At 40.6% G+C, this 21570-nt stretch overlaps 1 protein-coding gene across 1 annotated transcript; it reads left to right on the top strand.

The window, feature by feature from the left end:
• Positions 1-2547: 2547 nt before the first annotated feature.
• Positions 2548-20129, top strand: LOC125013796 (trichohyalin-like). The gene is made up of 2 exons (XM_047594691.1): positions 2548-2593; positions 17520-20129. The coding sequence occupies exon 2, from the start codon at positions 17529-17531 to the stop codon at positions 20127-20129; it is 2601 nt and encodes an 866-aa protein (XP_047450647.1). The 5' UTR covers positions 2548-2593; positions 17520-17528.
• Positions 20130-21570: the final 1441 nt, after the last annotated feature.

Here is a 21570-nt window from a genome sequence, read left to right as displayed (position 1 = left end):
AAGAAGAAGAGCAAACGCTGAGAATGAGACTTCAACAACAAGTTGAAGAAACAAATAATCAGGAGGCACTACTCAAAGATGCCAAGGAGATGAATGCTCATCTTCAAAGAGTAGAGGAGACCATTTTCTTGCAGGAAGAACAGGTCTCTCTGGCATCAGAGGAGAACGAAAAGTCACTGTGGATCCACGAAGAGGATTTAACAGACGACCTTGTAATGGCAAATATCCAGTTTGAGGAGCAGATCAGTCTGTTCCACAAAGAGAGAGAAAGATGCCTAGAACAAGAAGAGCGAATATTGAGAAGACTTCAACAACAAGTTGAAGAAACAAAGACATTGGAGGCTAATGAGATGAATGTTCAACACCAAAAAGTGGAGGAGACCAGTCTGTTTGTAGAATATTTGATCAAGGAGCTCCACGGAGCAAAGGTCTACTCAGAGGAGCAAAGGGCCAAATATTTAAAAGAGAAATCATTGCGGATCAAACTTCAACAAGTGGTTGAAGAAACAAAAAACTTGGAGACCCAGCTCAAAGATGTTGAGGGGCTTGATGTTCTACTCCAAAGAGCGGAGGAGACCATTTTCTTGCAGGAAAAAGAGATGTCTCAGCTTTCTGCAAAACTGGAATCAAAGGAGAATGAAAACCAGTCCCTCTGGATCAAGTTTGAAGGTTTAAAAGACAAGCTTGAAAGGGCAAACGTCCACTCTGAGGAACAGAAAAAACAGTTCCACAAAGAGAGAGAAAAATGTCTGGAAGAAGAGCAATCATTGCGGATCAAACTTCAACAACAAGTTGAAGAAACAAAGAAATTGGAGGCCCAGCTCAAAGATGTTGAGGAGCTTGAGACTCTACTCCAAAGAGGAGTGGAGGCCATTTTCTTGCAGGAAGCACAGGTCTGTCAGCTTTCTGCAAAACTGGAGTCAAAGGAGAACGAAAACCAGTCCCTCTTGATCAAGTTTGAAGATTTAAAAGACAAGCTTGAAAGGGCAAATGTCCACTCTGAGGAGCAGAAAAGTCAGTTCCACAAAGAGAGAGAAAAATGTCTGGAAGAAGAACAATCATTGCGGATCAAACTCAAACAACAAGTTGAACAAGCAAAGAAATTGGAGGCCCGGCTCAAAGATGCTGAGGAGTTTGAGACTCTACTCCAAACAGGATTTGAGACCATTTTCTCGCAGGAAGAACAGGTCTCTCAACTTTCTGCAAAACTAGAATCAAAGGAGAACGAAAACCAGTCCCTCTGGATCCAGGTAGAGGACTTAAAAGAAAAACTGGAAAGGGCTAATGTCCACTCTGAGGAGCAGAAATGTCAGTTCCACAAAGAGAGAGAAAACTGTCTGGAAGTAGAGCAATCATTGCGGATCAAACTTCAGAAACAAGTTGAAGACACACAGAAATTGGAGGCCCAGCTCAAAGTTGTTGAGGAGCTTGACCCTCTACTCCAAAGAGCAGGGGAGACCATTTTCTTGCAGGAAGAACAGGTCTGTCAGCTTTCTGCAAAACTTGAATCTAAGGAGAATGAAAACCAGTCCCTCTGGATCAAGTCTGAAGGTTTAAAAGACAAGCTTGAAAGGGCAAATGTCCACTCTGAGGAACAGAAAAAACAGTTCCACAAAGAGAGAGAAAAATGTCTGGAAGAAGAGCAATCATTGCGGATCAAACTTCAACAACAAGTTGAAGAAACAAAGAAATTGGAGGCCCAGCTCAAAGATGTTGAGGAGCTTGAGACTCTACTCCAAAGAGGAGTGGAGGCCATTTTCTTGCAGGAAGCACAGGTCTGTCAGCTTTCTGCAAAACTGGAGTCAAAGGAGAACGAAAACCAGTCCCTCTTGATCAAGTTTGAAGATTTAAAAGACAAGCTTGAAAGGGCAAATGTCCACTCTGAGGAGCAGAAAGTCAGTTCCACAAAGAGAGAGAAAAATGTCTGGAAGAAGAACAATCATTGCGGATCAAACTCAAACAACAAGTTGAACAAGCAAAGAAATTGGAGGCCCGGCTTAAAGATGCTGAGGAGTTTGAGACTCTACTCCAAACAGGATTTGAGACCATTTTCTCGCAGGAAGAACAGGTCTCTCAACTTTCTGCAAAACTAGAATCAAAGGAGAACGAAAACCAGTCCCTCTGGATCCAGGTAGAGGACTTAAAAGAAAAACTGGAAAGGGCTAATGTCCACTCTGAGGAGCAGAAATGTCAGTTCCACAAAGAGAGAGAAAACTGTCTGGAAGTAGAGCAATCATTGCGGATCAAACTTCAGAAACAAGTTGAAGACACACAGAAATTGGAGGCCCAGCTCAAAGTTGTTGAGGAGCTTGACCCTCTACTCCAAAGAGCAGGGGAGACCATTTTCTTGCAGGAAGAACAGGTCTGTCAGCTTTCTGCAAAACTTGAATCTAAGGAGAATGAAAACCAGTCCCTCTGGATCAAGTCTGAAGGTTTAAAAGACAAGCTTGAAAGGGCAAATGTCCACTCTGAGGAACAGAAAAAACAGTTCCACAAAGAGAGAGAAAAATGTCTGGAAGAAGAGCAATCATTGCGGATCAAACTTCAACAACAAGTTGAAGAAACAAAGAAATTGGAGGCCCAGCTCAAAGATGTTGAGGAGCTTGAGACTCTACTCCAAAGAGGAGTGGAGGCCATTTTCTTGCAGGAAGCACAGGTCTGTCAGCTTTCTGCAAAACTGGAGTCAAAGGAGAACGAAAACCAGTCCCTCTTGATCAAGTTTGAAGATTTAAAAGACAAGCTTGAAAGGGCAAATGTTCACTCTGAGGAGCAGAAAAGTCAGTTCCACAAAGAGAGAGAAAAATGTCTGGAAGATGAGCGATCATTGCGGATCAAACTCCAACAACAAGTTGAACAAACAAAGAAATTGGAGGCCCGGCTCAAAGATGCTGAGGAGTTTGAGACGCTACTCCAAACAGGATTTGAAACCATTTTCTCGCAGGAAGAACAGGTCTCTCAATTTTCTGCAAAACTAGAATCAAAGGAGAACGAAAACCAGTCCCTCTGGATCCAGGTAGAGGACTTAAAAGAAAAACTGGAAAGGGCTAATGTCCACTCTGAGGAGCAGAAATTTCAGTTCCACAAAGAGAGAGAAAACTGTCTGGAAGTAGAGCAATCATTGCGGATCAAACTTCAGAAACAAGTTGAAGACACACAGAAATTGGAGGCCCAGCTCAAAGTTGTTGAGGAGCTTGACCCTCTACTCCAAAGAGCAGGGGAGACCATTTTCTTGCAGGAAGAACAGGTCTGTCAGCTTTCTGCAAAACTTGAATCAAAGAAAAATGAAAACCAGTCCCTCTGGATCAATTTTGAAGGTTTAAAAGATAAGCTTGAAAGAGCAAATGTCCACTCAGAGGAGCAGAAAAGTCAGTTCCATAAAGAGAGAGAAAAACATCTGGAAGAAGAGCAAATGTTGAGAATCACACTTCAACAGCAAATCGACGAAACAAAGAACCTGGAGGCCCAAGTCAAAGATGCTAATGAGAAGAATGCTAAACTCCAAAGAGTAGAGGAGACCAGTCTGTTTCAGAAGGAATGCATCTCTCAGCTCTCTACAAACCTACAATCACAGAAATATGAAAACAAGACTCTCTGGAGCCACATAGACTATTTGACCAATGAGCTCCAGGGAGCTAAGGACTACTCAGAGGAGCAGAGGGCTAAATATTTAACAGAGCAATCATTGCGGATCAAACTTCAACAAGTGGTTGAAGAAACAAAGAAATTAGAGGCCCAGCTCAAAGATACTGAGGAGCTTGATGTTCTGCTCCAAAGAGCAGAGGAGACCATTTCCTTGAGGGAAGAACAGGTCTCTCAGCTTCATGCAAAACTAGAATCAAAGGAGAAAGAAAACCAGTCCCTCCAGATCAAGTTTGAAGGTTTAAAAGACAAGCTTGAAAGGGCAAATGTTCACTCTGAGGAGCAGAAAAGTCAGCTCCACAAAGAGAGAGAAAAATGTCTGGAAGAAGAGCAAACACTGAGAATCACACTTCAGCAACAAGTTGAACAAACGAGAGAGCTGAAGGCCCAACTCAAAGATGCCAAGGAGATGAATGCTCAATTCCATAGAGTAAAAGAGATCAGTCTGTTTCAAAAGAAACACATTTCTCAGCTCTCCGGAAACCTAGATTTGGAGCAAAGTAAAAACAAGACTCTCTATAATCACGTAGAATATTTGACAAATGAGCTCCATGGAGCAAAGGTCTACTCAGAGGAGCAAAGGGCTAAATATTTAACGGAAAAAAGCATTGCGGATCAAATTTCAACAACAAGTTGAACCAATTGGACAACTGGAAGCCCAGCTCAAAGATGCTGAGGAGATGAACAGCAGAGGAGAGGAGACCATTTTCTTGTCAGAAGAACATGTCTCTCAGCTTTCTGCCAAACTGGAATCAATGGAGAAAGAAAACAAGTCACTCTGGATCAAGTTAAAAGATTTAACAAAGAAACTTGTTCATTCTGAGGAGCGGACGAGTCAGTTCAACAAGGAGAGAGAAAAGCATCTGGAAGAAGAGCAATTGTTGAGAATCACACTTCAACAGCAAATCGACGAAACAAAGAACCTGGAGGCCCAAGTCAAAGATGCTAATGAGAAGAATGCTAAACTCCAAAGAGTAGAGGAGACCAGTCGTTTCAGAAGGAATGCATCTCTCAGCTCTCTACAAACCTACAATCACAGAAATATGAAAACAAGACTCTCTGGAGCCACATAGACTATTTGACCAATGAGCTCCAGGGAGCTAAGGACTACTCAGAGGAGCAGAGGGCTAAATATTTAACAGAGCAATCATTGCGGATCAAACTTCAACAAGTGGTTGAAGAAACAAAGAAATTAGAGGCCCAGCTCAAAGATACTGAGGAGCTTGATGTTCTGCTCCAAAGAGCAGAGGAGACCATTTCCTTGAGGGAAGAACAGGTCTCTCAGCTTTATGCAAAACTAGAATCAAAGGAGAAAGAAAACCAGTCCCTCCAGATCAAGTTTGAAGGTTTAAAAGACAAGCTTGAAAGGGCAAATGTTCACTCTGAGGAGCAGAAAAGTCAGCTCCACAAAGAGAGAGAAAAATGTCTGGAAGAAGAGCAAACACTGAGAATCACACTTCAGCAACAAGTTGAACAAACGAGAGAGCTGAAGGCCCAACTCAAAGATGCCAAGGAGATGAATGCTCAATTCCATAGAGTAAAAGAGATCAGTCTGTTTCAAAAGAAACACATTTCTCAGCTCTCCGGAAACCTAGATTTGGAGCAAAGTAAAAACAAGACTCTCTATAATCACGTAGAATATTTGACAAATGAGCTCCATGGAGCAAAGTCTACTCAGAGGAGCAAAGGGCTAAATATTTAACGGAAAAAGCATTGCGGATCAAATTTCAACAACAAGTTGAACCAATTGGACAACTGGAAGCCCAGCTCAAAGATGCTGAGGAGATGAACAGCAGAGGAGAGGAGACCATTTTCTTGTCAGAAGAACAGTCTCTCAGCTTTCTGCCAAACTGGAATCAATGGAGAAAGAAAACAAGTCACTCTGGATCAAGTTAAAAGATTTAAAAAGAAACTTGTTCATTCTGAGGAGCGGACGAGTCAGTTCAACAAGGAGAGAGAAAAGCATCTGGAAGAAGAGCAATTGTTGAGAATCACACTTCAACAGCAAGTTGAAGAAACAAAGAACCTGGAGGCCCTGCTCAAAGATGCCAATGAGATGAATGCTCACTCCAAAGAGTAGAGGAGATCAGTCTTTTTTCAGAAGGAACACATTTCTCAGATCTATGCAAACCTAGAATCAGAGCAACTTAAAAACAAGACTCTCTGGAACCAGGTAGGACATTTGACCAAGGAGCTCCATGGAGCAAAGGTCTACTCAGGTGAGCAGAGGGCTAAATATTTAAAAGAGCAATCACTGAGGTTCAATATGGAAAAACAATTGGATGAATCAAGGATAGAACTGGCACATGAAAAAAGTGAAAAACAACTGCTCATGGACAAGGAAGAGGAAACAAGGAATGAGCTTGAGACCTTGAAACTTTCACACCAAGTCTGTGAAGGTTTTCAGTCACCCAGGTCATGGTAATCCAAAGGCATTGAATAAAAGGAGTAGCAGAGGTGGTGGACTGAGATTTCATTTACCATCTATTTACAATTCAGTTTTGACTTCTAACCCCCCTGTGGGCTCCCACTGACAATAGCCTTGTAAAGCTCCATTCATAGAGTAAGCAGCCTAGGCACACAGTCCCCCCCTCTCAACAACAGGTAAGTACCCAGCCATTATGGAAATAGTGACACCCGTGTCTGGTCTGGTGGGTGTATCCACAGAGTTTTTCCTGTTTAAACCTCAATTTCCACTAGTCCATCAGAACTGAAGAAGAGTGGCAAAACATCTTCAAGAAATTCTACAAGTCCAGTTGCCTTTATTCAGAGTTGTACAGCTTATTATTAGACACCAGGAGTTCTTCATCTACCAGCTCATGTAACAAAGATAAAATGATAGAAGGAATGGAGTGGCACAGTGGCATGGTGGTTAGCACTGATGCCTCCCAGTGAGAAGATCCGGGCTCAAGTCCGACTCCTTTCTGGGGGGAGTTTGCATGTTCTCCCTGTGTCTATGTGGGTTTTCCCCGAGTACTTCGGTTCCTCCCACCCTCCAAAGACATGCTTGTAATATGTGATGAGTGTGATGTAATAAAATAAATAAATAAAAATAAGCAGACGAGTCATTTAACTGTTTAACAATGTAATGTTACACATGTAACATTTGTACAGTATTGATGCAATCATTAAAAAAAAGCCCTTTTGCCAGCACTTATAAGAAGAAAGGATGTCTGGCAGGTGAGAATCCCCCAACAGGTCCCCTGGAGAAGACTCGCCAACTTTCAACAGATTAACAGACTGTGACACAAGTGCCAGCTATACCGTTCTAACAGTCTATCAGGTGAAAGTCAAGTTGAAATTCAAGAGGACTCGAGGTTTTCCTCCGTTCTAGAAGGTCAAATGGTTTTTCAAAAACATAAGCAAAAACATGCAGGTATGGGTCTTTCACTGTCTTGTGTCTTCCACATTTTGCTGTAGTTTGATCAATAATGTTTGCTCTTTTAAATATTAAGCTCTCTCTTTGCGTAACAGGCTGGTAGAGCGGTCGTCCAATAACCGAAAGGTTGGCGTTTCCGCCCTATTCCTATTCTGTCCGTTGTGTCCTTGGGCAAGACACCCAGCCTCTAGGTGTATGATCCCTGGCGTATGATTGCGAGTGAGTGATGTTGGTGGTGGTCGGAGGCTGGCTGCCACATTTCCGTCAGCCTGCCCCAGGGCTGCTGTGACTACTGAGGTAGTTCACCATCACCAGGGTGTCACTGTGTGTGCGAATGTATAATGCATACAACTGTAAGCGCTTTGAGCTTCTGGAAATGCACAATATAAGACCAATGCATTATTATTATTATTATTTTGGAAAGATCCCCAGGATAAAATGGAAGAGAATTCAGAATCTGCAGTTAAGGATGTCCTGACTAGTATCAAGAGATTGGTTAGGACTGATCCAGAGGGGATCTTGCGAGAGGTTCAATTGCTAGTATGAAGAATAAAGGAGATAGTGGACAACCTTGCCAGTACCCTTTACTTATATGAATTGGTTTTGAAATATTTCTGTTTGTCAAGGTTTCTGCAGTAGAATTTTCATATAATATATCCTAACCCATTTTATGAAATTACTTCCAATTCCAAACCTTTCTAAAACATTGAAAAGATAAGGCCATTCGACCCTATCAAAGGCATTTTCTGCCTCTAATGATAAGAGTGCTGCATCCGACATTTCTTTGTATGAATAATGTTCAGCACTCTGAACATTCAGGGTTGTGAAAACCCTGCCTTCCTGCTGTAAACCATTTTGATCTCTATTAGCAATATTTGGCATTAACTTTTGTAAGCATGTTGCCAACAGTTTATATAGTATCTTAAGGTCAGAGTTTAACAAAGTTATTGGACTCATGTTTTCATACTTGTTAGAAGGTTTACCTGGTTTTGGCAATAAAGTAATCAAAGCACTATTCATGCAGGGTGGAAAACTGCCTTTCTGAAAACCCGGTTCTAGGCATGCATGTATGAGGGGGCAGTCAGAAATATGAAGGGGGCATGTGTGCACATCATGCTCCAGCACATTTTTCTGTGCTTATAGTAACAATGCTTTCTTCATTGAAATGGGTCTTTAGCTATGTGTCCACCGCCAACCTGGAGAAGTGGATTGCACTTTGTCAGGCCTCCACCTTCAGACCTGTCCAATTTGGGTGTCCCACCTGAAGACTAAGCTCCTGCTGACATAGCATAACTAGAAGTCCGATCCAGGCATTTTTAGAACGACCTGATCTTTTGTGGTTGTTTTGTATATTAGGAAGGTGGTCATAATGCAATGCCTGATCAGTGTATGAGCCACCATGTGCTTGAGCATGGCGTGTGTTGTAACCAACCAATGCCGAGCACTGATGTCTGAAAAACACCCCATAGGGGTGAAAAAAATCTTGTGAAATTCCCTCAAGGTATTTCTGAGTTCTGAGAGTTATAAGAATGGGATGGCTTGACATAGAATACAAGAAGGGTGGATAGCACACCTTCCTCGCAAAATGAGCTACAAGAAGTCTTTTTAAGAAGTGAAACAGCAGGCGGCTCAGCAGAGTAGACAACCTCCTTGGCTTAGAAAGGTACTGGGAAACGAAGATAACTATAGCCTTAAACATGCTTTAATTTTCTTTTCAGGAAAATCATTTATGATTTAAGACTTTTAAGGTCTCTACAATTTAATATAGACATACTCTTAGTTACGAGATTTGTATGAAAAATTACTAAAATGATTGTATAATATTGCAGGATATAGTAAATATACGATGGTTCATCAATTAAATAGAATGGAATAGTTCACAGAGCAAAGACAAGTAATCGTTATTCTCACAAAATGACATTATAGTACTGCTGCTTTTTTATCTAATGTGTTGTACGGTTAACATTGTTTGAAGGAAATTGCTCCATCATGTCAGAGGGAAATCACAGCAGTGTCACTGAATTCATCCTGACTGGATTCCCTGGACTTCATCCAGAGTACCAAGGCCTTGCTTCAGTTGTATTGTTCTTTGTGTATTTCTTGACTGTTGTAGGAAATGCCACTGTTCTTTTTTTATTTGCAACCAACCGTAGCCTTCATAAGCCGATGTATTATATCATTCTAAATCTGAGTGTATGTGACATTCTCTTTAGCACGACCACTTTACCGAAGATCATCAGTAAGTACTGGTTTCACTCAGGGGCCATTTCTTTCAATGCTTGCTTCATCCAAATGTATTTTGTTCACTATCTCAGCACAGTAAATTCTTTTATTCTGTTCCTCATGGCTTTAGACAGGTATATGGCTATCTGCCATCCTCTCAGATATCCAAATGTTCTGACAAACTCCACTATCCTCATTCTCAGTATTAGTGCATGGACTATTGCCAGTGCACCTTGTTTAAGGTTAGTAATTGTGGCGTATCCTCTTCCTTACTGTGCCTCCAACATAATCAATCACTGTTACTGTGATCATATTGGTATAACAATGCTGGCATGCACTGACAGGGCCCCTTATGGCTTCCCTGCTTTTGTAATTGCAATGGTTGTCTTACTTGGACCTCTTGCATTTATAATATTCTCATATATTTCTATAATTGTTGCAGTAAATAAGACAGCACATTCACAAGGTTGCCTAAAATCTCTGTCCACTTGCAGCACCCAGCTGATAATAATCTCCCTCTATTATCTGCCGAGGTGTTTTGTTTATTTAGCCAGCAATGTCGGTATTACATTTAATGCTGATGTGAGAATTGTAATCATCATGCTCTATAGCCTTGGGCCTCCCATGATCAATCCACTTATTTACTGTCTAAGAGCTAAAGACATGAGAGAAAGCTTTCTGAAGCAGTTCCGCAGAAGAATCATCCCAAAGAAAGGACAGGTTTCAGCTCTTAAGAAGAGTTAAATGAATTCAATATTCAATGTACTTCTTTTCAAGTTCTCTTTAAATATGTCTGAATTTCAAACATCCTAATAGAAAAGCAAAACTATTCTTCCATTCAATATATATGTTAATAAACAGAATGAGAATGTCCGATGTTTTGTTTTTATGTAAAATGTACATGGTTATTAAAGCAATGGATTTTTGTTGTAGTCTACAGAGGAAGACGGTTTAAAATATTAAGCATTTTAACATGAGACACAAGATATAAGACACTGTTTATTCATCCCACATATGGGAAATTTCCTTGTCACAGCAGCATGGAATTAGACAAGAATATATACAAAAGAACAATACAAATTATACAAGAAATGAAAACACTCTGGAAAATATAGAGAGGAAAAAAGAAATGTAAAGACATTCTGTACACTGCTGAATGGGAATTAAAATTGCTAAAAATTGGTAATATAATAGGTAATATAATAACATTGATAAGATTATAAAATGTAGACAGTGAGGTAGTAGTTTGTGCAAGATAAGGCTGTGCAAAAAAGCAGATTATTTGTTCCAAGAAATTTCTGTAATAAAATGAAAACAAAGCCAAGTCTAAGGTGTGAGTTATTGTTAACTCAGGCTGGTGTTGTTGGGATGAAGGACCTGTGGTAGCGTTCCTTCTTGCAGTGTGGATGCAGCGGTCTGCTGCTCAAGGAGCTGCTGTCCATGATTGATGTCAGCTTGACCAATGTCCTCCTCACTCACCTGATTGATGTACTCCAGAGAGCAGTCCGGGACAGAGCCGGCTTGTTAAGTCTCTTCCAGTCCCTCTCTGAGCTCCCCCTGCTCCAGGAGACCACTGCATACAGGATGGCAGGAGACACCACGGGGTCATAGAAAGTCTTGAACAGTGACCTGCACAATCCAGAGGACCTCAGTCATCTCAGCAGGTGAAGACGACATTGGCCCTCCTTGTACAGGGCGTTTCTGCTGTGTGTCTGTAACCCAGTTGTAGATTACAACCATAGCTTTATTGTGTATTATAATATTATTATAACGTTATAATAAATGATCGCAGACATGCATTGTTTGTTTAAATACAGATTTTTATTTTATGTCATCATTTTACTTTATATTTTACATGAAGTATTATTTTGCTATGGCACCTTTGGGACAGCTGTGCTCGGGTCCTCTGGGGGTAGTGAGCGGCGGGTTCAGCTCCATGGTCTGTCAGTGAACTTGTTATACCCACGCTGTTAGTACTACTGTACCTCACCCTGAAGTCATACTTTTACCCTGCCCTATAAGTTTCAGTACCTTGGCATCAAATGATAACAAACTTAAACAATACTCAGAGCAAATACTGATATTGCTGAAGATCATGCCTTTTCTGCTGAACACTATAGAGAAAAATGAGTATGTTCAGTTTGTTTTGGACTTAATTGAGATAGTTCAGGTACTTTTTGCTCCTGTTTTATCTGTGCAGACTGTACTAAGACTGAGAAGTATGAGTGAACTGAATCTGAAACAGTTTAAGCAACGTTTTCCTGAGAATAATGTAATTCCTAAGCAACATTACCTGTTGCATCTCCCTGGGCCCTATGATAAGACACATGTGCATGAGATTTGAGTCAAAGCACTGTTTTTTCAAACAGTGGTCATCTGAATTGAACTTCAGAAATGTCTGTAAGTCATTTGTGCAACAAAATGACCTTTTTCAATGCTGTCAAAATGAAATGGGTACGGAGCATCCGATTTCTTTTTTTCATGAGAAAGAATTGGGTCCTGTCTCAGAAGTAGCAAATATGGAGAATGTTAACACAAAGATGGGAGATTTTGGGGGGATTTATGGCATTCAACACACAGTCAAAGTAAAGTGACTTATTCTCAAGTATATACAGTACGTGACAGGTTACTGCGTATGTTCTGACAAAATATTATCTTGGTGATGTTGCTGTACTTAAACATTGGAATGAATGTGAATAAACATGTTACAACTGTGACCAGAGTGTGTGTGAATGCTTATTGGGAGGTCTTGAAACAAGTTTTCTAAGCTAGGAAGTAGTCATGAAAGAGAAATCTGACATAATGTGGCTTACTTTCTGTGAAAAATATATAGTTTTAGGATGTACTTACTAACTAAGAACTAAAAAGACAAATATTCTCAGAACAAGAATAATAATCTTACACATTCTGTGCTTGCATAGTATATTGCTCTCAAAACAAGATCATAAAGACTTTTTGGCTGGATACAAGATTGGAAGACTTGGTTATATTGCTCATTTTTGCAGTGCAGTATTTTTGCAATCATTAAAAAAAGCCCTTTTGCCAGCACTTATAAGAAGAAACGATGTCTGGCAGGTGAGAATCCCCCAACAGGTCCCCTGGAGAAGACTCGCCAGCTTTCAACGGATTAACAGACTGTGACACAAGTGCCAGCTATACCGTTCTAACAGTCTAACAGGTGGAAGTCAAGTTGAAATTCGAGAGGACTCGAGGTTTTCCTCCGTTCTAGAAGGTTATATGGTTTTTTCAAGAATATAGGCAAAAACGTGCAAGTATTGGTCTTTCACTGTCTTGTGTCTTCCACATTTTGCCGTAGTTTGATCTATAATATTTGCTCTTTTAAATATTTAGCTCACTCTTTGCGGAACAGGCTGCTCTGTTCCTGGGTACCATAACAGGAGTCATCATTAGCAACTATTAGTAGCTCAGTAGGTAGAGCGGTCGTCCAATAACCGAAAGGTTGGCGTTTCCGCCCTATCCCTATTCTGTCCGTTGTGTCCTTGGGCAAGACACCCAGCCTCTAGGTGTATGATCCCTGGCGTATGATTGCGAGTGAGTGATGTTGGTGGTGGTTGGAGGCTGGCTGCTACATTTCTGTCAGCCTGCCCCAGGGCAGCTGTGACTACTGAGGTATTTCACCATCACCAGGGTGTGACTGTGTGTGCGAATGTATAATGCAAACAATTGTAAGTGCTTTGAGCATCTGGAAAAGCACAATATAAAACCAATGCATTATTTTTATTATTATTATTATTATTATTATTTATTATTATTATTTTGGAAAGATACAAAATAATTGGAAGAATCTGCAGTTAAGGATGCCCTGGCTGGTATCAAGAGATAGATCCGATCCTTTGTAGTTGTTATTAGGAAGGTGGTCATAATGCAATTCCTGATCAGTGTATGAGCCACCATGCACTCGACCATGGCGTCCAATCCATGCTGAGCATTGACGTCTGAAAAACACCCCACAGGGGTGAAACAAATCTTATGAAATTCCCTCAAGGTATTTCTGAGTTCTGAGAGTTATGAGAAGGGGATGTAGAGAATACAAGAAGGATGGATAGCACACCTTCCACACAAAGTGGGCGACAAGAAGTCTTTTTAAGAAGTGAAACAGCAGGTGGCTCAGCAGAGCAGGCAGTCTCCTTGGCTTAGAAAGGTAAAGGGAAACTAAGATAACTATAGCCTTAAACATGCTTTAATTCTCTTTTCAGGAAAATCATTTATGATTCAAGACTTTTAAGGTCTCTACAAATTAATACAGTCATACTCTTAGTTACAAGATTTGTATCAAAAATTATCAAAATGATTGTACAATATTGCAGGATATAGTAAATATATAATGGTATCTAATGTGTTGTACGGTTAACATTGTTTGAAGGAAATTGCTCCATCATGTCAGAGGGAAATCACAGCAGTGTGACTGAATTCATCCTGACTGGATTCCCTGGACTTCATCCAGAGTACTACGGCCTCGCTTCAGTTGTATTGTTCTTTGTTTATTTCTTGACTGTTGTAGGAAATGCCACTGTTCTTTTTTTATTTGCAACCAACCGTAGCCTTCATAAGCCGATGTATTATATCATTCTAAATCTGAGTGTATGTGACATTCTCTTTAGCACGACCACTTTACCGAAGATCATCAGTAAGTACTGGTTTCACTCAGGGGCCATTTCTTTCAATGCTTGCTTCATCCAAATGTATTTTGTTCACTATCTTGGCACAGTAAATTCTTTTATTCTGTTCCTCATGGCTTTAGACAGGTATATGGCTATCTGCCATCCTCTCAGATATCCAAATGTTCTGACAAACTCCACTATCCTCATTCTCAGTATTAGTGCATGGACTACTGCCTGTGCACCTTGTTTAATGTTCGTAATTAGGGCGTATCCTCTTCCTTACTGTGCTTCCAACATAATCAATCACTGTTACTGTGATCATATTGGCATAACAATGCTGGCATGCACTGACAGGGCCCCTTATGGCTTCCCTGCTTTTCTAACTGCAATGGTTGTCTTACTTGGACCTCTTGCATTTATAATATTCTCATATACTTCTATAATTGTTGCAGTAAGTAAGACAGCAAATTCACAAGGTTGCCTAAAATCTCTGTCCACTTGCAGCACCCAGCTGATAATAATCTCCCTCTATTATCTGCCGAGGTGTTTTGTTTATTTAGCCAGCAATGTCGGTATTAAATTTAATGCTGATGTGAGAATTGTAATCATCATGCTGTATAGCCTTGGGCCTCCCATGATCAATCCACTTATTTACTGTCTAAGAGCTAAAGACATGAGAGAAAGCGTTCTGAAGCAGTTCCGCAGAAGAATCATCCCAAAGAAATGATAGGTTTCATCTCTTAAGAAGAACTAAATGAATTCAACATTCAATGCACTTCTTTTCAAGTTCTCTTAAATATGTCTGAATTTAAAACATCCTAACAGAAAAGCAAAACTATTCTTCCATTCAATATATATTAATGAACAGAGGGAGAATATCTGATGTTTTGTTTTTTATGTAAAATGTACGTGGTTATTAAAACAATGGATTTTTGTTGTAGGCTACAGAGGAAGACGGTTTAAAATATTAAGCATTTTAACATGAGACACAAGATATAAGACACTGTTTATTTATCCACGTATGGGAAATTTCCTTGTCACAGCATCATGGAATTAGACAAGAATATATACAAAACAACAACAATACAAATTGTGAAATGAAAACACTCTGGAAAATAAATAAACGAAAAAAGAAATGTAAAGAAATTTTTTTAACTGTGGAATGGGAATTAAAATAGCTAAAAATTGATAATATAATAACATTGAATGATTATAAAATGTAGACAGTGAGGTAGTAGTTTGTGCAACATAAGGCTGTGCAAAAAAGCAGATTTGTTCCAAGAAATTTCTGTAATAAAATGAAAACAAAGCCAAGTCTAAGGTGTGAGTTATTGTTAACTCAGGCTGGTGTTGTTGGGATGAAGGACCTGTGGTAGCGTTCCTTCTTGCAGTGTGGATGCAGCAGTCTGCTGCTCAAGGAGCTGCTGTCCATGATTGATGTCAGCTTGACCAATGTCCTCCTCACCCACCTGATTGATGTACTCCAGAGAGCAGTCCGGGACAGAGCCGGCTTGTTAAGTCTCTTCCAGTCCCTCTCTGAGCCCCCCCTGCTCCAGGAGACCACTGCATACAGGATGGCAGGAGACACCACGGGGTCATAGAAAGTCTTGAATAGTGACCTGCACAATCCAGAGGACCTCAGTCATCTCAGCAGGTGAAGACAACTTTGGGCCTCCTTGTAAAGGTCGTTTGTATTGTTTGTCCAGTAGGGATCAGCTGATATATCAGGCCAATATCTCGGTCTGGTATTTCCATTTTTTACTTGTATCAGTATCAGCCGACACGTGGGTGTGTTCAGCGGATACCGTGAACACACAAATGTTTTTAAGGTTGAAACTAACCTTGAAACAAACAGACATTTACAGCTTTAAGTTGCTCAAATATTATTCAAAGCAAAGAAACAGGTACTTCCAGGAAACATTTAAAAACTTTTTATTGGAAAGGATGATGTATATAATTTCAGATGTAAACATTATTTCCATAAAGGTAATGCATGCACCAATCTATGAGCAGATGCATAGCTTTCATGGTGCCACACTATGGAATAAGCTTGACAAAATAAAGGAAAGCAGAATTCTTACTCTGTTCAAAAAATGTTCAAAGATATGATCCCTCAGCTTTACCTTTTGCTCAAAAGAAAGAAAGGAAGGAACCACAACCTAGGAGGTTGAAAAATAACTTATGTCTAGCTCTGCTAGAGGATGAGGGAAGCAACATTAAACCATACTGGATAGGATTTTTGTTAAAGTTTCTTGTTTTCAATGATTAAGTTTAACAAAGACAAAACACATCTCCTTATCTGAACTCAAAACACATCAAAAAACAACACTCCAAACCTAAATGTGTCTATAAAAAACAAAAGTTAGTCAGAGTGACTCAAGAGACAGAGTTCTAAGTTCTCTTTAAATAAATAGCATTCTATACAGTGTCAGCATTCAGCATTCTATACAGTGATGTCACAAGGTTTACATAATGAAACAGACAGTGGTCCATTGAAGAGGTTCGGCGATGACTCTCCAATGGCAGACGAGTGACAGCAAAGGAAAATCTGCATATGTGACAATTGACAGAATGGCATTAATTGCAGGGGCCATATCAACTTGATCAACAAACAAAATCGGTGTTTTCATGATGATGATGTCATCATGATGACATCACGGCATCATCATGTGACATCACGATGTCATCTTGTTGACATCATGTGACATTTAGATCAAAGGCATCATATGACAAGATCAAAGGCATCAAAGATCAAAGGCAACACCATGACGTCTTTTTATAAACAGGTAGCTCCAGTTGAGTCGAGTACAGTGGTTTAGTTGAGTTGAGTGGAGTTTAATTGAGTTGAGTTAAGTGGAGTTTAGCTGCGTTAGTTTAGCTGAGTTTAGTTTAGCTAGTTAGTTTAGCCGAGTTTAGTTTATTTCAGTTCAATTCAATTGAATTGAGTTCAGTCGCGTCATTTTGTTTCCAACAAGTGAATAAGTACGAGTATCTTCCGGAAACGGTAAGTTATGTCTTTAAAACTGTGCACTGTGTCAGCCCTGGGCACCATCAACTGGGCCAGGAGGCTGTTTTGCCATATTTTTGGCTGGAATGAGAAGAACACCCAACGTGAACATATCCAGGAGCTTGAGGAGACCATTTTCTCACAAGAAGAACAGGTCACTCAGCTTTCTGCAAAACTGGAATCAGTAGAGAATGAAAAACAGTCACTCTGGATTCAGATAGAAGAATTGACAGACCAGCTCAAAAGAGCAAATCTCTGCTCTGAGGAGCTCCGCTGTCTGTTCCACAAAGAGAGACAAAGATGTTTCAAAGAAGAAGAGCAAATGCTGAGAATCAGACTTCAACAACAAGTTGAAGAAACAAATAATCAGGAGGCCCTACTCAAAGATGCCAATGAGATGAATGCTCATCTTCAAAGAGTAGAGGAGACCATTTTCTTGCAGAAAGAAAAGGGCTCTCTGGAATCAGAGGAGAACGGAAAGTCACTGTGGATCCACGAAGAGGATTTAACAGACGACCTTGTAATAGCAAATATCCAGTTTGAGGAGCAGATCAGTCTGTTCCACAAAGAGAGAGAAAGATGCCTAGAACAAGAAGAGCGAATATTGAGAAGACTTCAACAACAAGTTGAAGAAACAAAGACATTGGAGGCTAATGAGATGAATGTTCAACACCAAAAAGTGGAGGAGACCAGTCTGTTTGTAGAATATTTGATCAAGGAGCTCCACGGAGCAAAGGTCTACTCAGAGGAGCAAAGGGCCAAATATTTAAAAGAGAAATCATTGCGGATCAAACTTCAACAAGTGGTTGAAGAAACAAAAAACTTGGAGGCCCAGCTCAAAGATGTTGAGGGGCTTGATGCTCTACTCCAAAGAGCAGAGGAGACCATTTTCTTGCAGGAAAAAGAGATGTCTCAGCTTTCTGCAAAACTGGAATCAAAGGAGAATGAAAACCAGTCCCTCTGGATCAAGTTTGAAGGTTTAAAAGACAAGCTTGAAAGGGCAAATGTCCACTCTGAGGAACAGAAAAAACAGTTCCACAAAGAGAGAGAAAAATGTCTGGAAGAAGAGCAATCATTGCGGATCAAACTTCAACAACAAGTTGAAGAAACAAAGAAATTGGAGGCCCAGCTCAAAGATGTTGAGGAGCTTGAGACTCTACTCCAAAGAGGAGTGGAGGCCATTTTCTTGCAGGAAGCACAGGTCTGTCAGCTTTCTGCAAAACTGGAATCAAAGGAGAACGAAAACCAGTCCCTCTTGATCAAGTTTGAAGATTTAAAAGACAAGCTTGAAAGGGCAAATGTTCACTCTGAGGAGCAGAAAAGTCAGTTCCACAAAGAGAGAGAAAAATGTCTGGAAGAAGAGCAATCATTGCGGATCAAACTCCAAAAGCAAGTTGAAGAAACAAAGAAATTGGAGGCCCAGCTCAAAGATGCTGAGGAGTTTGAGACTCTACTTCAAACAGGATTTGAGACCATTTTCTCGCAGGAAGAACAGGTCTCTCAACTTTCTGCAAAACTAGAATCAAAGGAGAATGAAAACCAGTCCCTCTGGATCCAGGTAGAGGATTTAAAAGAAAAACTGGAAAGGGCAAATGTCCACTCTGAGGAGCAGAAATGTCAGTTCCACAAAGAGAGAGAAAAATGTCTGGAAGAAGAGCAATCATTGCGGGTCAAACTTCAACAACAAGTTGAAGAAACAAAGAAATTGGAGGCCCAGCTCAAAGATGTTGGGGAGCTTGAGGCTCTACTCCAAAGAGGAGTGGAGGCCATTTTCTTGCAGGAAGCACAGGTCTGTCAGCTTTCTGCAAAACTGGAATCAAAGGAGAACGAAAACCAGTCCCTCTTGATCAAGTTTGAAGATTTAAAAGACAAGCTTGAAAGGGCAAATGTCCACTCTGAGGAGCAGAAAAGTCAGTTCCACAAAGAGAGAGAAAAATGTCTGAAAGAAGAGCAATCATTGCGGATCAAACTCCAAAAGCAAGTTGAAGAAACAAAGAAATTGGAGGCCCAGCTCAAAGATGCTGAGGAGTTTGAGACTCTACTCCAAACAGGATTTGAGACCATTTTCTCGCAGGAAGAACAGGTCTCTCAACTTTCTGCAAAACTAGAATCAAAAGAGAATGAAAACCAGTCCCTCTGGATCCAGGTAGAGGATTTAAAAGAAAAACTGGAAAGGGCAAATGTCCACACTGAGGAACAGAAAAAACAGTTCCACAAAGAGAGAGAAAAATGTCTGGATGAAGAGCAATCATTGCGGGTCAAACTTCAACAACAAGTTAAAGAAACAAAGAAATTGGAGGCCCAGCTCAAAGTTGTTGAGGAGCTTGACCCCTTACTCCAAAGAGCAGGGGAGACCATTTTCTTGCAGGAAGAACAGGTCTGTCAGCTTTCTGCAAAACTGGAGTCAAAGGAGAACGAAAACCAGTCCCTCTTGATCAAGTTTGAAGATTTAAAAGACAAGCTTGAAAAGGCTAATGTCCATGCTGAGGAACAGAAAAAACTGTTCCACAAAGAGAGAGAAAAATGTCTGGATGAAGAGCAATCATTGCGGTTCAAACTTCAGCAACAAGTTGAAGAAACAAAGAAATTGGAGGTCCAGCTCAAAGTTGTTGAGGAGCTTGACCCTCTACTCCAAAGAGCAGGGGAGACCATTTTTTTGCAGGAGGAACAGGTCTGTCACCTTTCCGCAAAACTGGAGTCAAAGGAGAACGAAAACCAGTCCTTCTGGGTCCACATAGAGGATTTAACAGACAAACTTGAAAGAGCAAATGTCCACGCTGAGGAGCAGAAAAGTCAGTTCCATAAAGAGAGAGAAAAATATCTGGAAGAAGAGCAAATGTTGAGAATCACACTTCAACAGCAAATTGACGAAACAAAGAACCTGGAGGCCCAAGTCAAAGATGCTAATGAGAAGAATGCTAAACTCCAAAGAGTAGAGGAGACCAGTCTGTTTCAGAAGGAATGCATCTCTCAGCTCTCTACAAACCTACAATCACAGAAATATGAAAACAAGACTCTCTGGAGCCACATAGACTATTTGACCAATGAGCTCCAGGGAGCTAAGGACTACTCAGAGGAGCAGAGGGCTAAATATTTAACAGAGCAATCATTGCGGATCAAACTTCAACAAGTGGTTGAAGAAACAAAGAAATTAGAGGCCCAGCTCAAAGATACTGAGGAGCTTGATGTTCTGCTCCAAAGAGCAGAGGAGACCATTTCCTTGAGGAAGAACAGGTCTCTCAGCTTTATGCAAAACTAGAATCAAAGGAGAAAGAAAACCAGTCCCTCCAGATCAAGTTTGAAGGTTTAAAAGACAAGCTTGAAAGGGCAAATGTTCACTCTGAGGAGCAGAAAAGTCAGCTCCACAAAGAGAGAGAAAAATGTCTGGAAGAAGAGCAAACACTGAGAATCACACTTCAGCAACAAGTTGAACAAACGAGAGAGCTGAAGGCCCAACTCAAAGATGCCAAGGAGATGAATGCTCAATTCCATAGAGTAAAAGAGATCAGTCTGTTTCAAAAGAAACACATTTCTCAGCTCTCCGGAAACCTAGATTTGGAGCAAAGTAAAAACAAGACTCTCTATAATCACGTAGAATATTTGACAAATGAGCTCCATGGAGCAAAGGTCTACTCAGAGGAGCAAAGGGCTAAATATTTAACGGAAAAAGCATTGCGGATCAAATTTCAACAACAAGTTGAACCAATTGGACAACTGGAAGCCCAGCTCAAAGATGCTGAGGAGATGAACAGCAGAGGAGAGGAGACCATTTTCTTGTCAGAAGAACATGTCTCTCAGCTTTCTGCCAAACTGGAATCAATGGAGAAAGAAAACAAGTCACTCTGGATCAAGTTAAAAGATTTAACAAAGAAACTTGTTCATTCTGAGGAGCGGACGAGTCAGTTCAACAAGGAGAGAGAAAAGCATCTGGAAGAAGAGCAATTGTTGAGAATCACACTTCAACAGCAAGTTGAAGAAACAAAGAACCTGGAGGCCCTGCTCAAAGATGCCAATGAGATGAATGCTCAACTCCAAAGAGTAGAGGAGATCAGTCTTTTTCAGAAGGAACACATTTCTCAGATCTATGCAAACCTAGAATCAGAGCAACTTAAAAACAAGACTCTCTGGAACCAGGTAGGACATTTGACCAAGGAGCTCCATGGAGCAAAGGTCTACTCAGGTGAGCAGAGGGCTAAATATTTAAAAGAGCAATCACTGAGGTTCAATATGGAAAAACAATTGGATGAATCAAGGATTCAACTGGCACATGAAAAAAGTGAAAAACAACTGCTCATGGACAAGGAAGAGGAAACAAGGAATGAGCTTGAGACCTTGAAACTTTCACACCAAGTCTGTGAAGGTTTTCAGTCACCCAGGTCATGGTAATCCAAAGGCATTGAATAAAAGGAGTAGCAGAGGTGGTGGACTGAGATTTCATTTACCATCTATTTACAATTCAGTTTTGACTTCTAACCCCCCTGTGGGCTCCCACTGACAATAGCCTCGTAAAGCTCCATTCATAGAGTAAGCAGCCTAGGCACACAGTCCCCCCCTCTCAACAACAGGTAAGTACCCAGCCATTATGGAAATAGTGACACCCGTGTCTGGTCTGGTGGGTGTATCCACAGAGTTTTTCCTGTTTAAACCTCAATTTCCCACTAGTCCATCAGAACTGAAGAAGAGTGGCAAAACATCTTCAA

Source organism: Mugil cephalus, chromosome 9 (assembly GCF_022458985.1).
Source record: "Mugil cephalus isolate CIBA_MC_2020 chromosome 9, CIBA_Mcephalus_1.1, whole genome shotgun sequence".
NCBI classification, from domain to species: Eukaryota; Metazoa; Chordata; class Actinopteri; order Mugiliformes; family Mugilidae; genus Mugil; species Mugil cephalus.
Note: the sequence above shows the minus strand (reverse complement) of the source record. Positions and strands in the feature narration are given on the sequence as shown.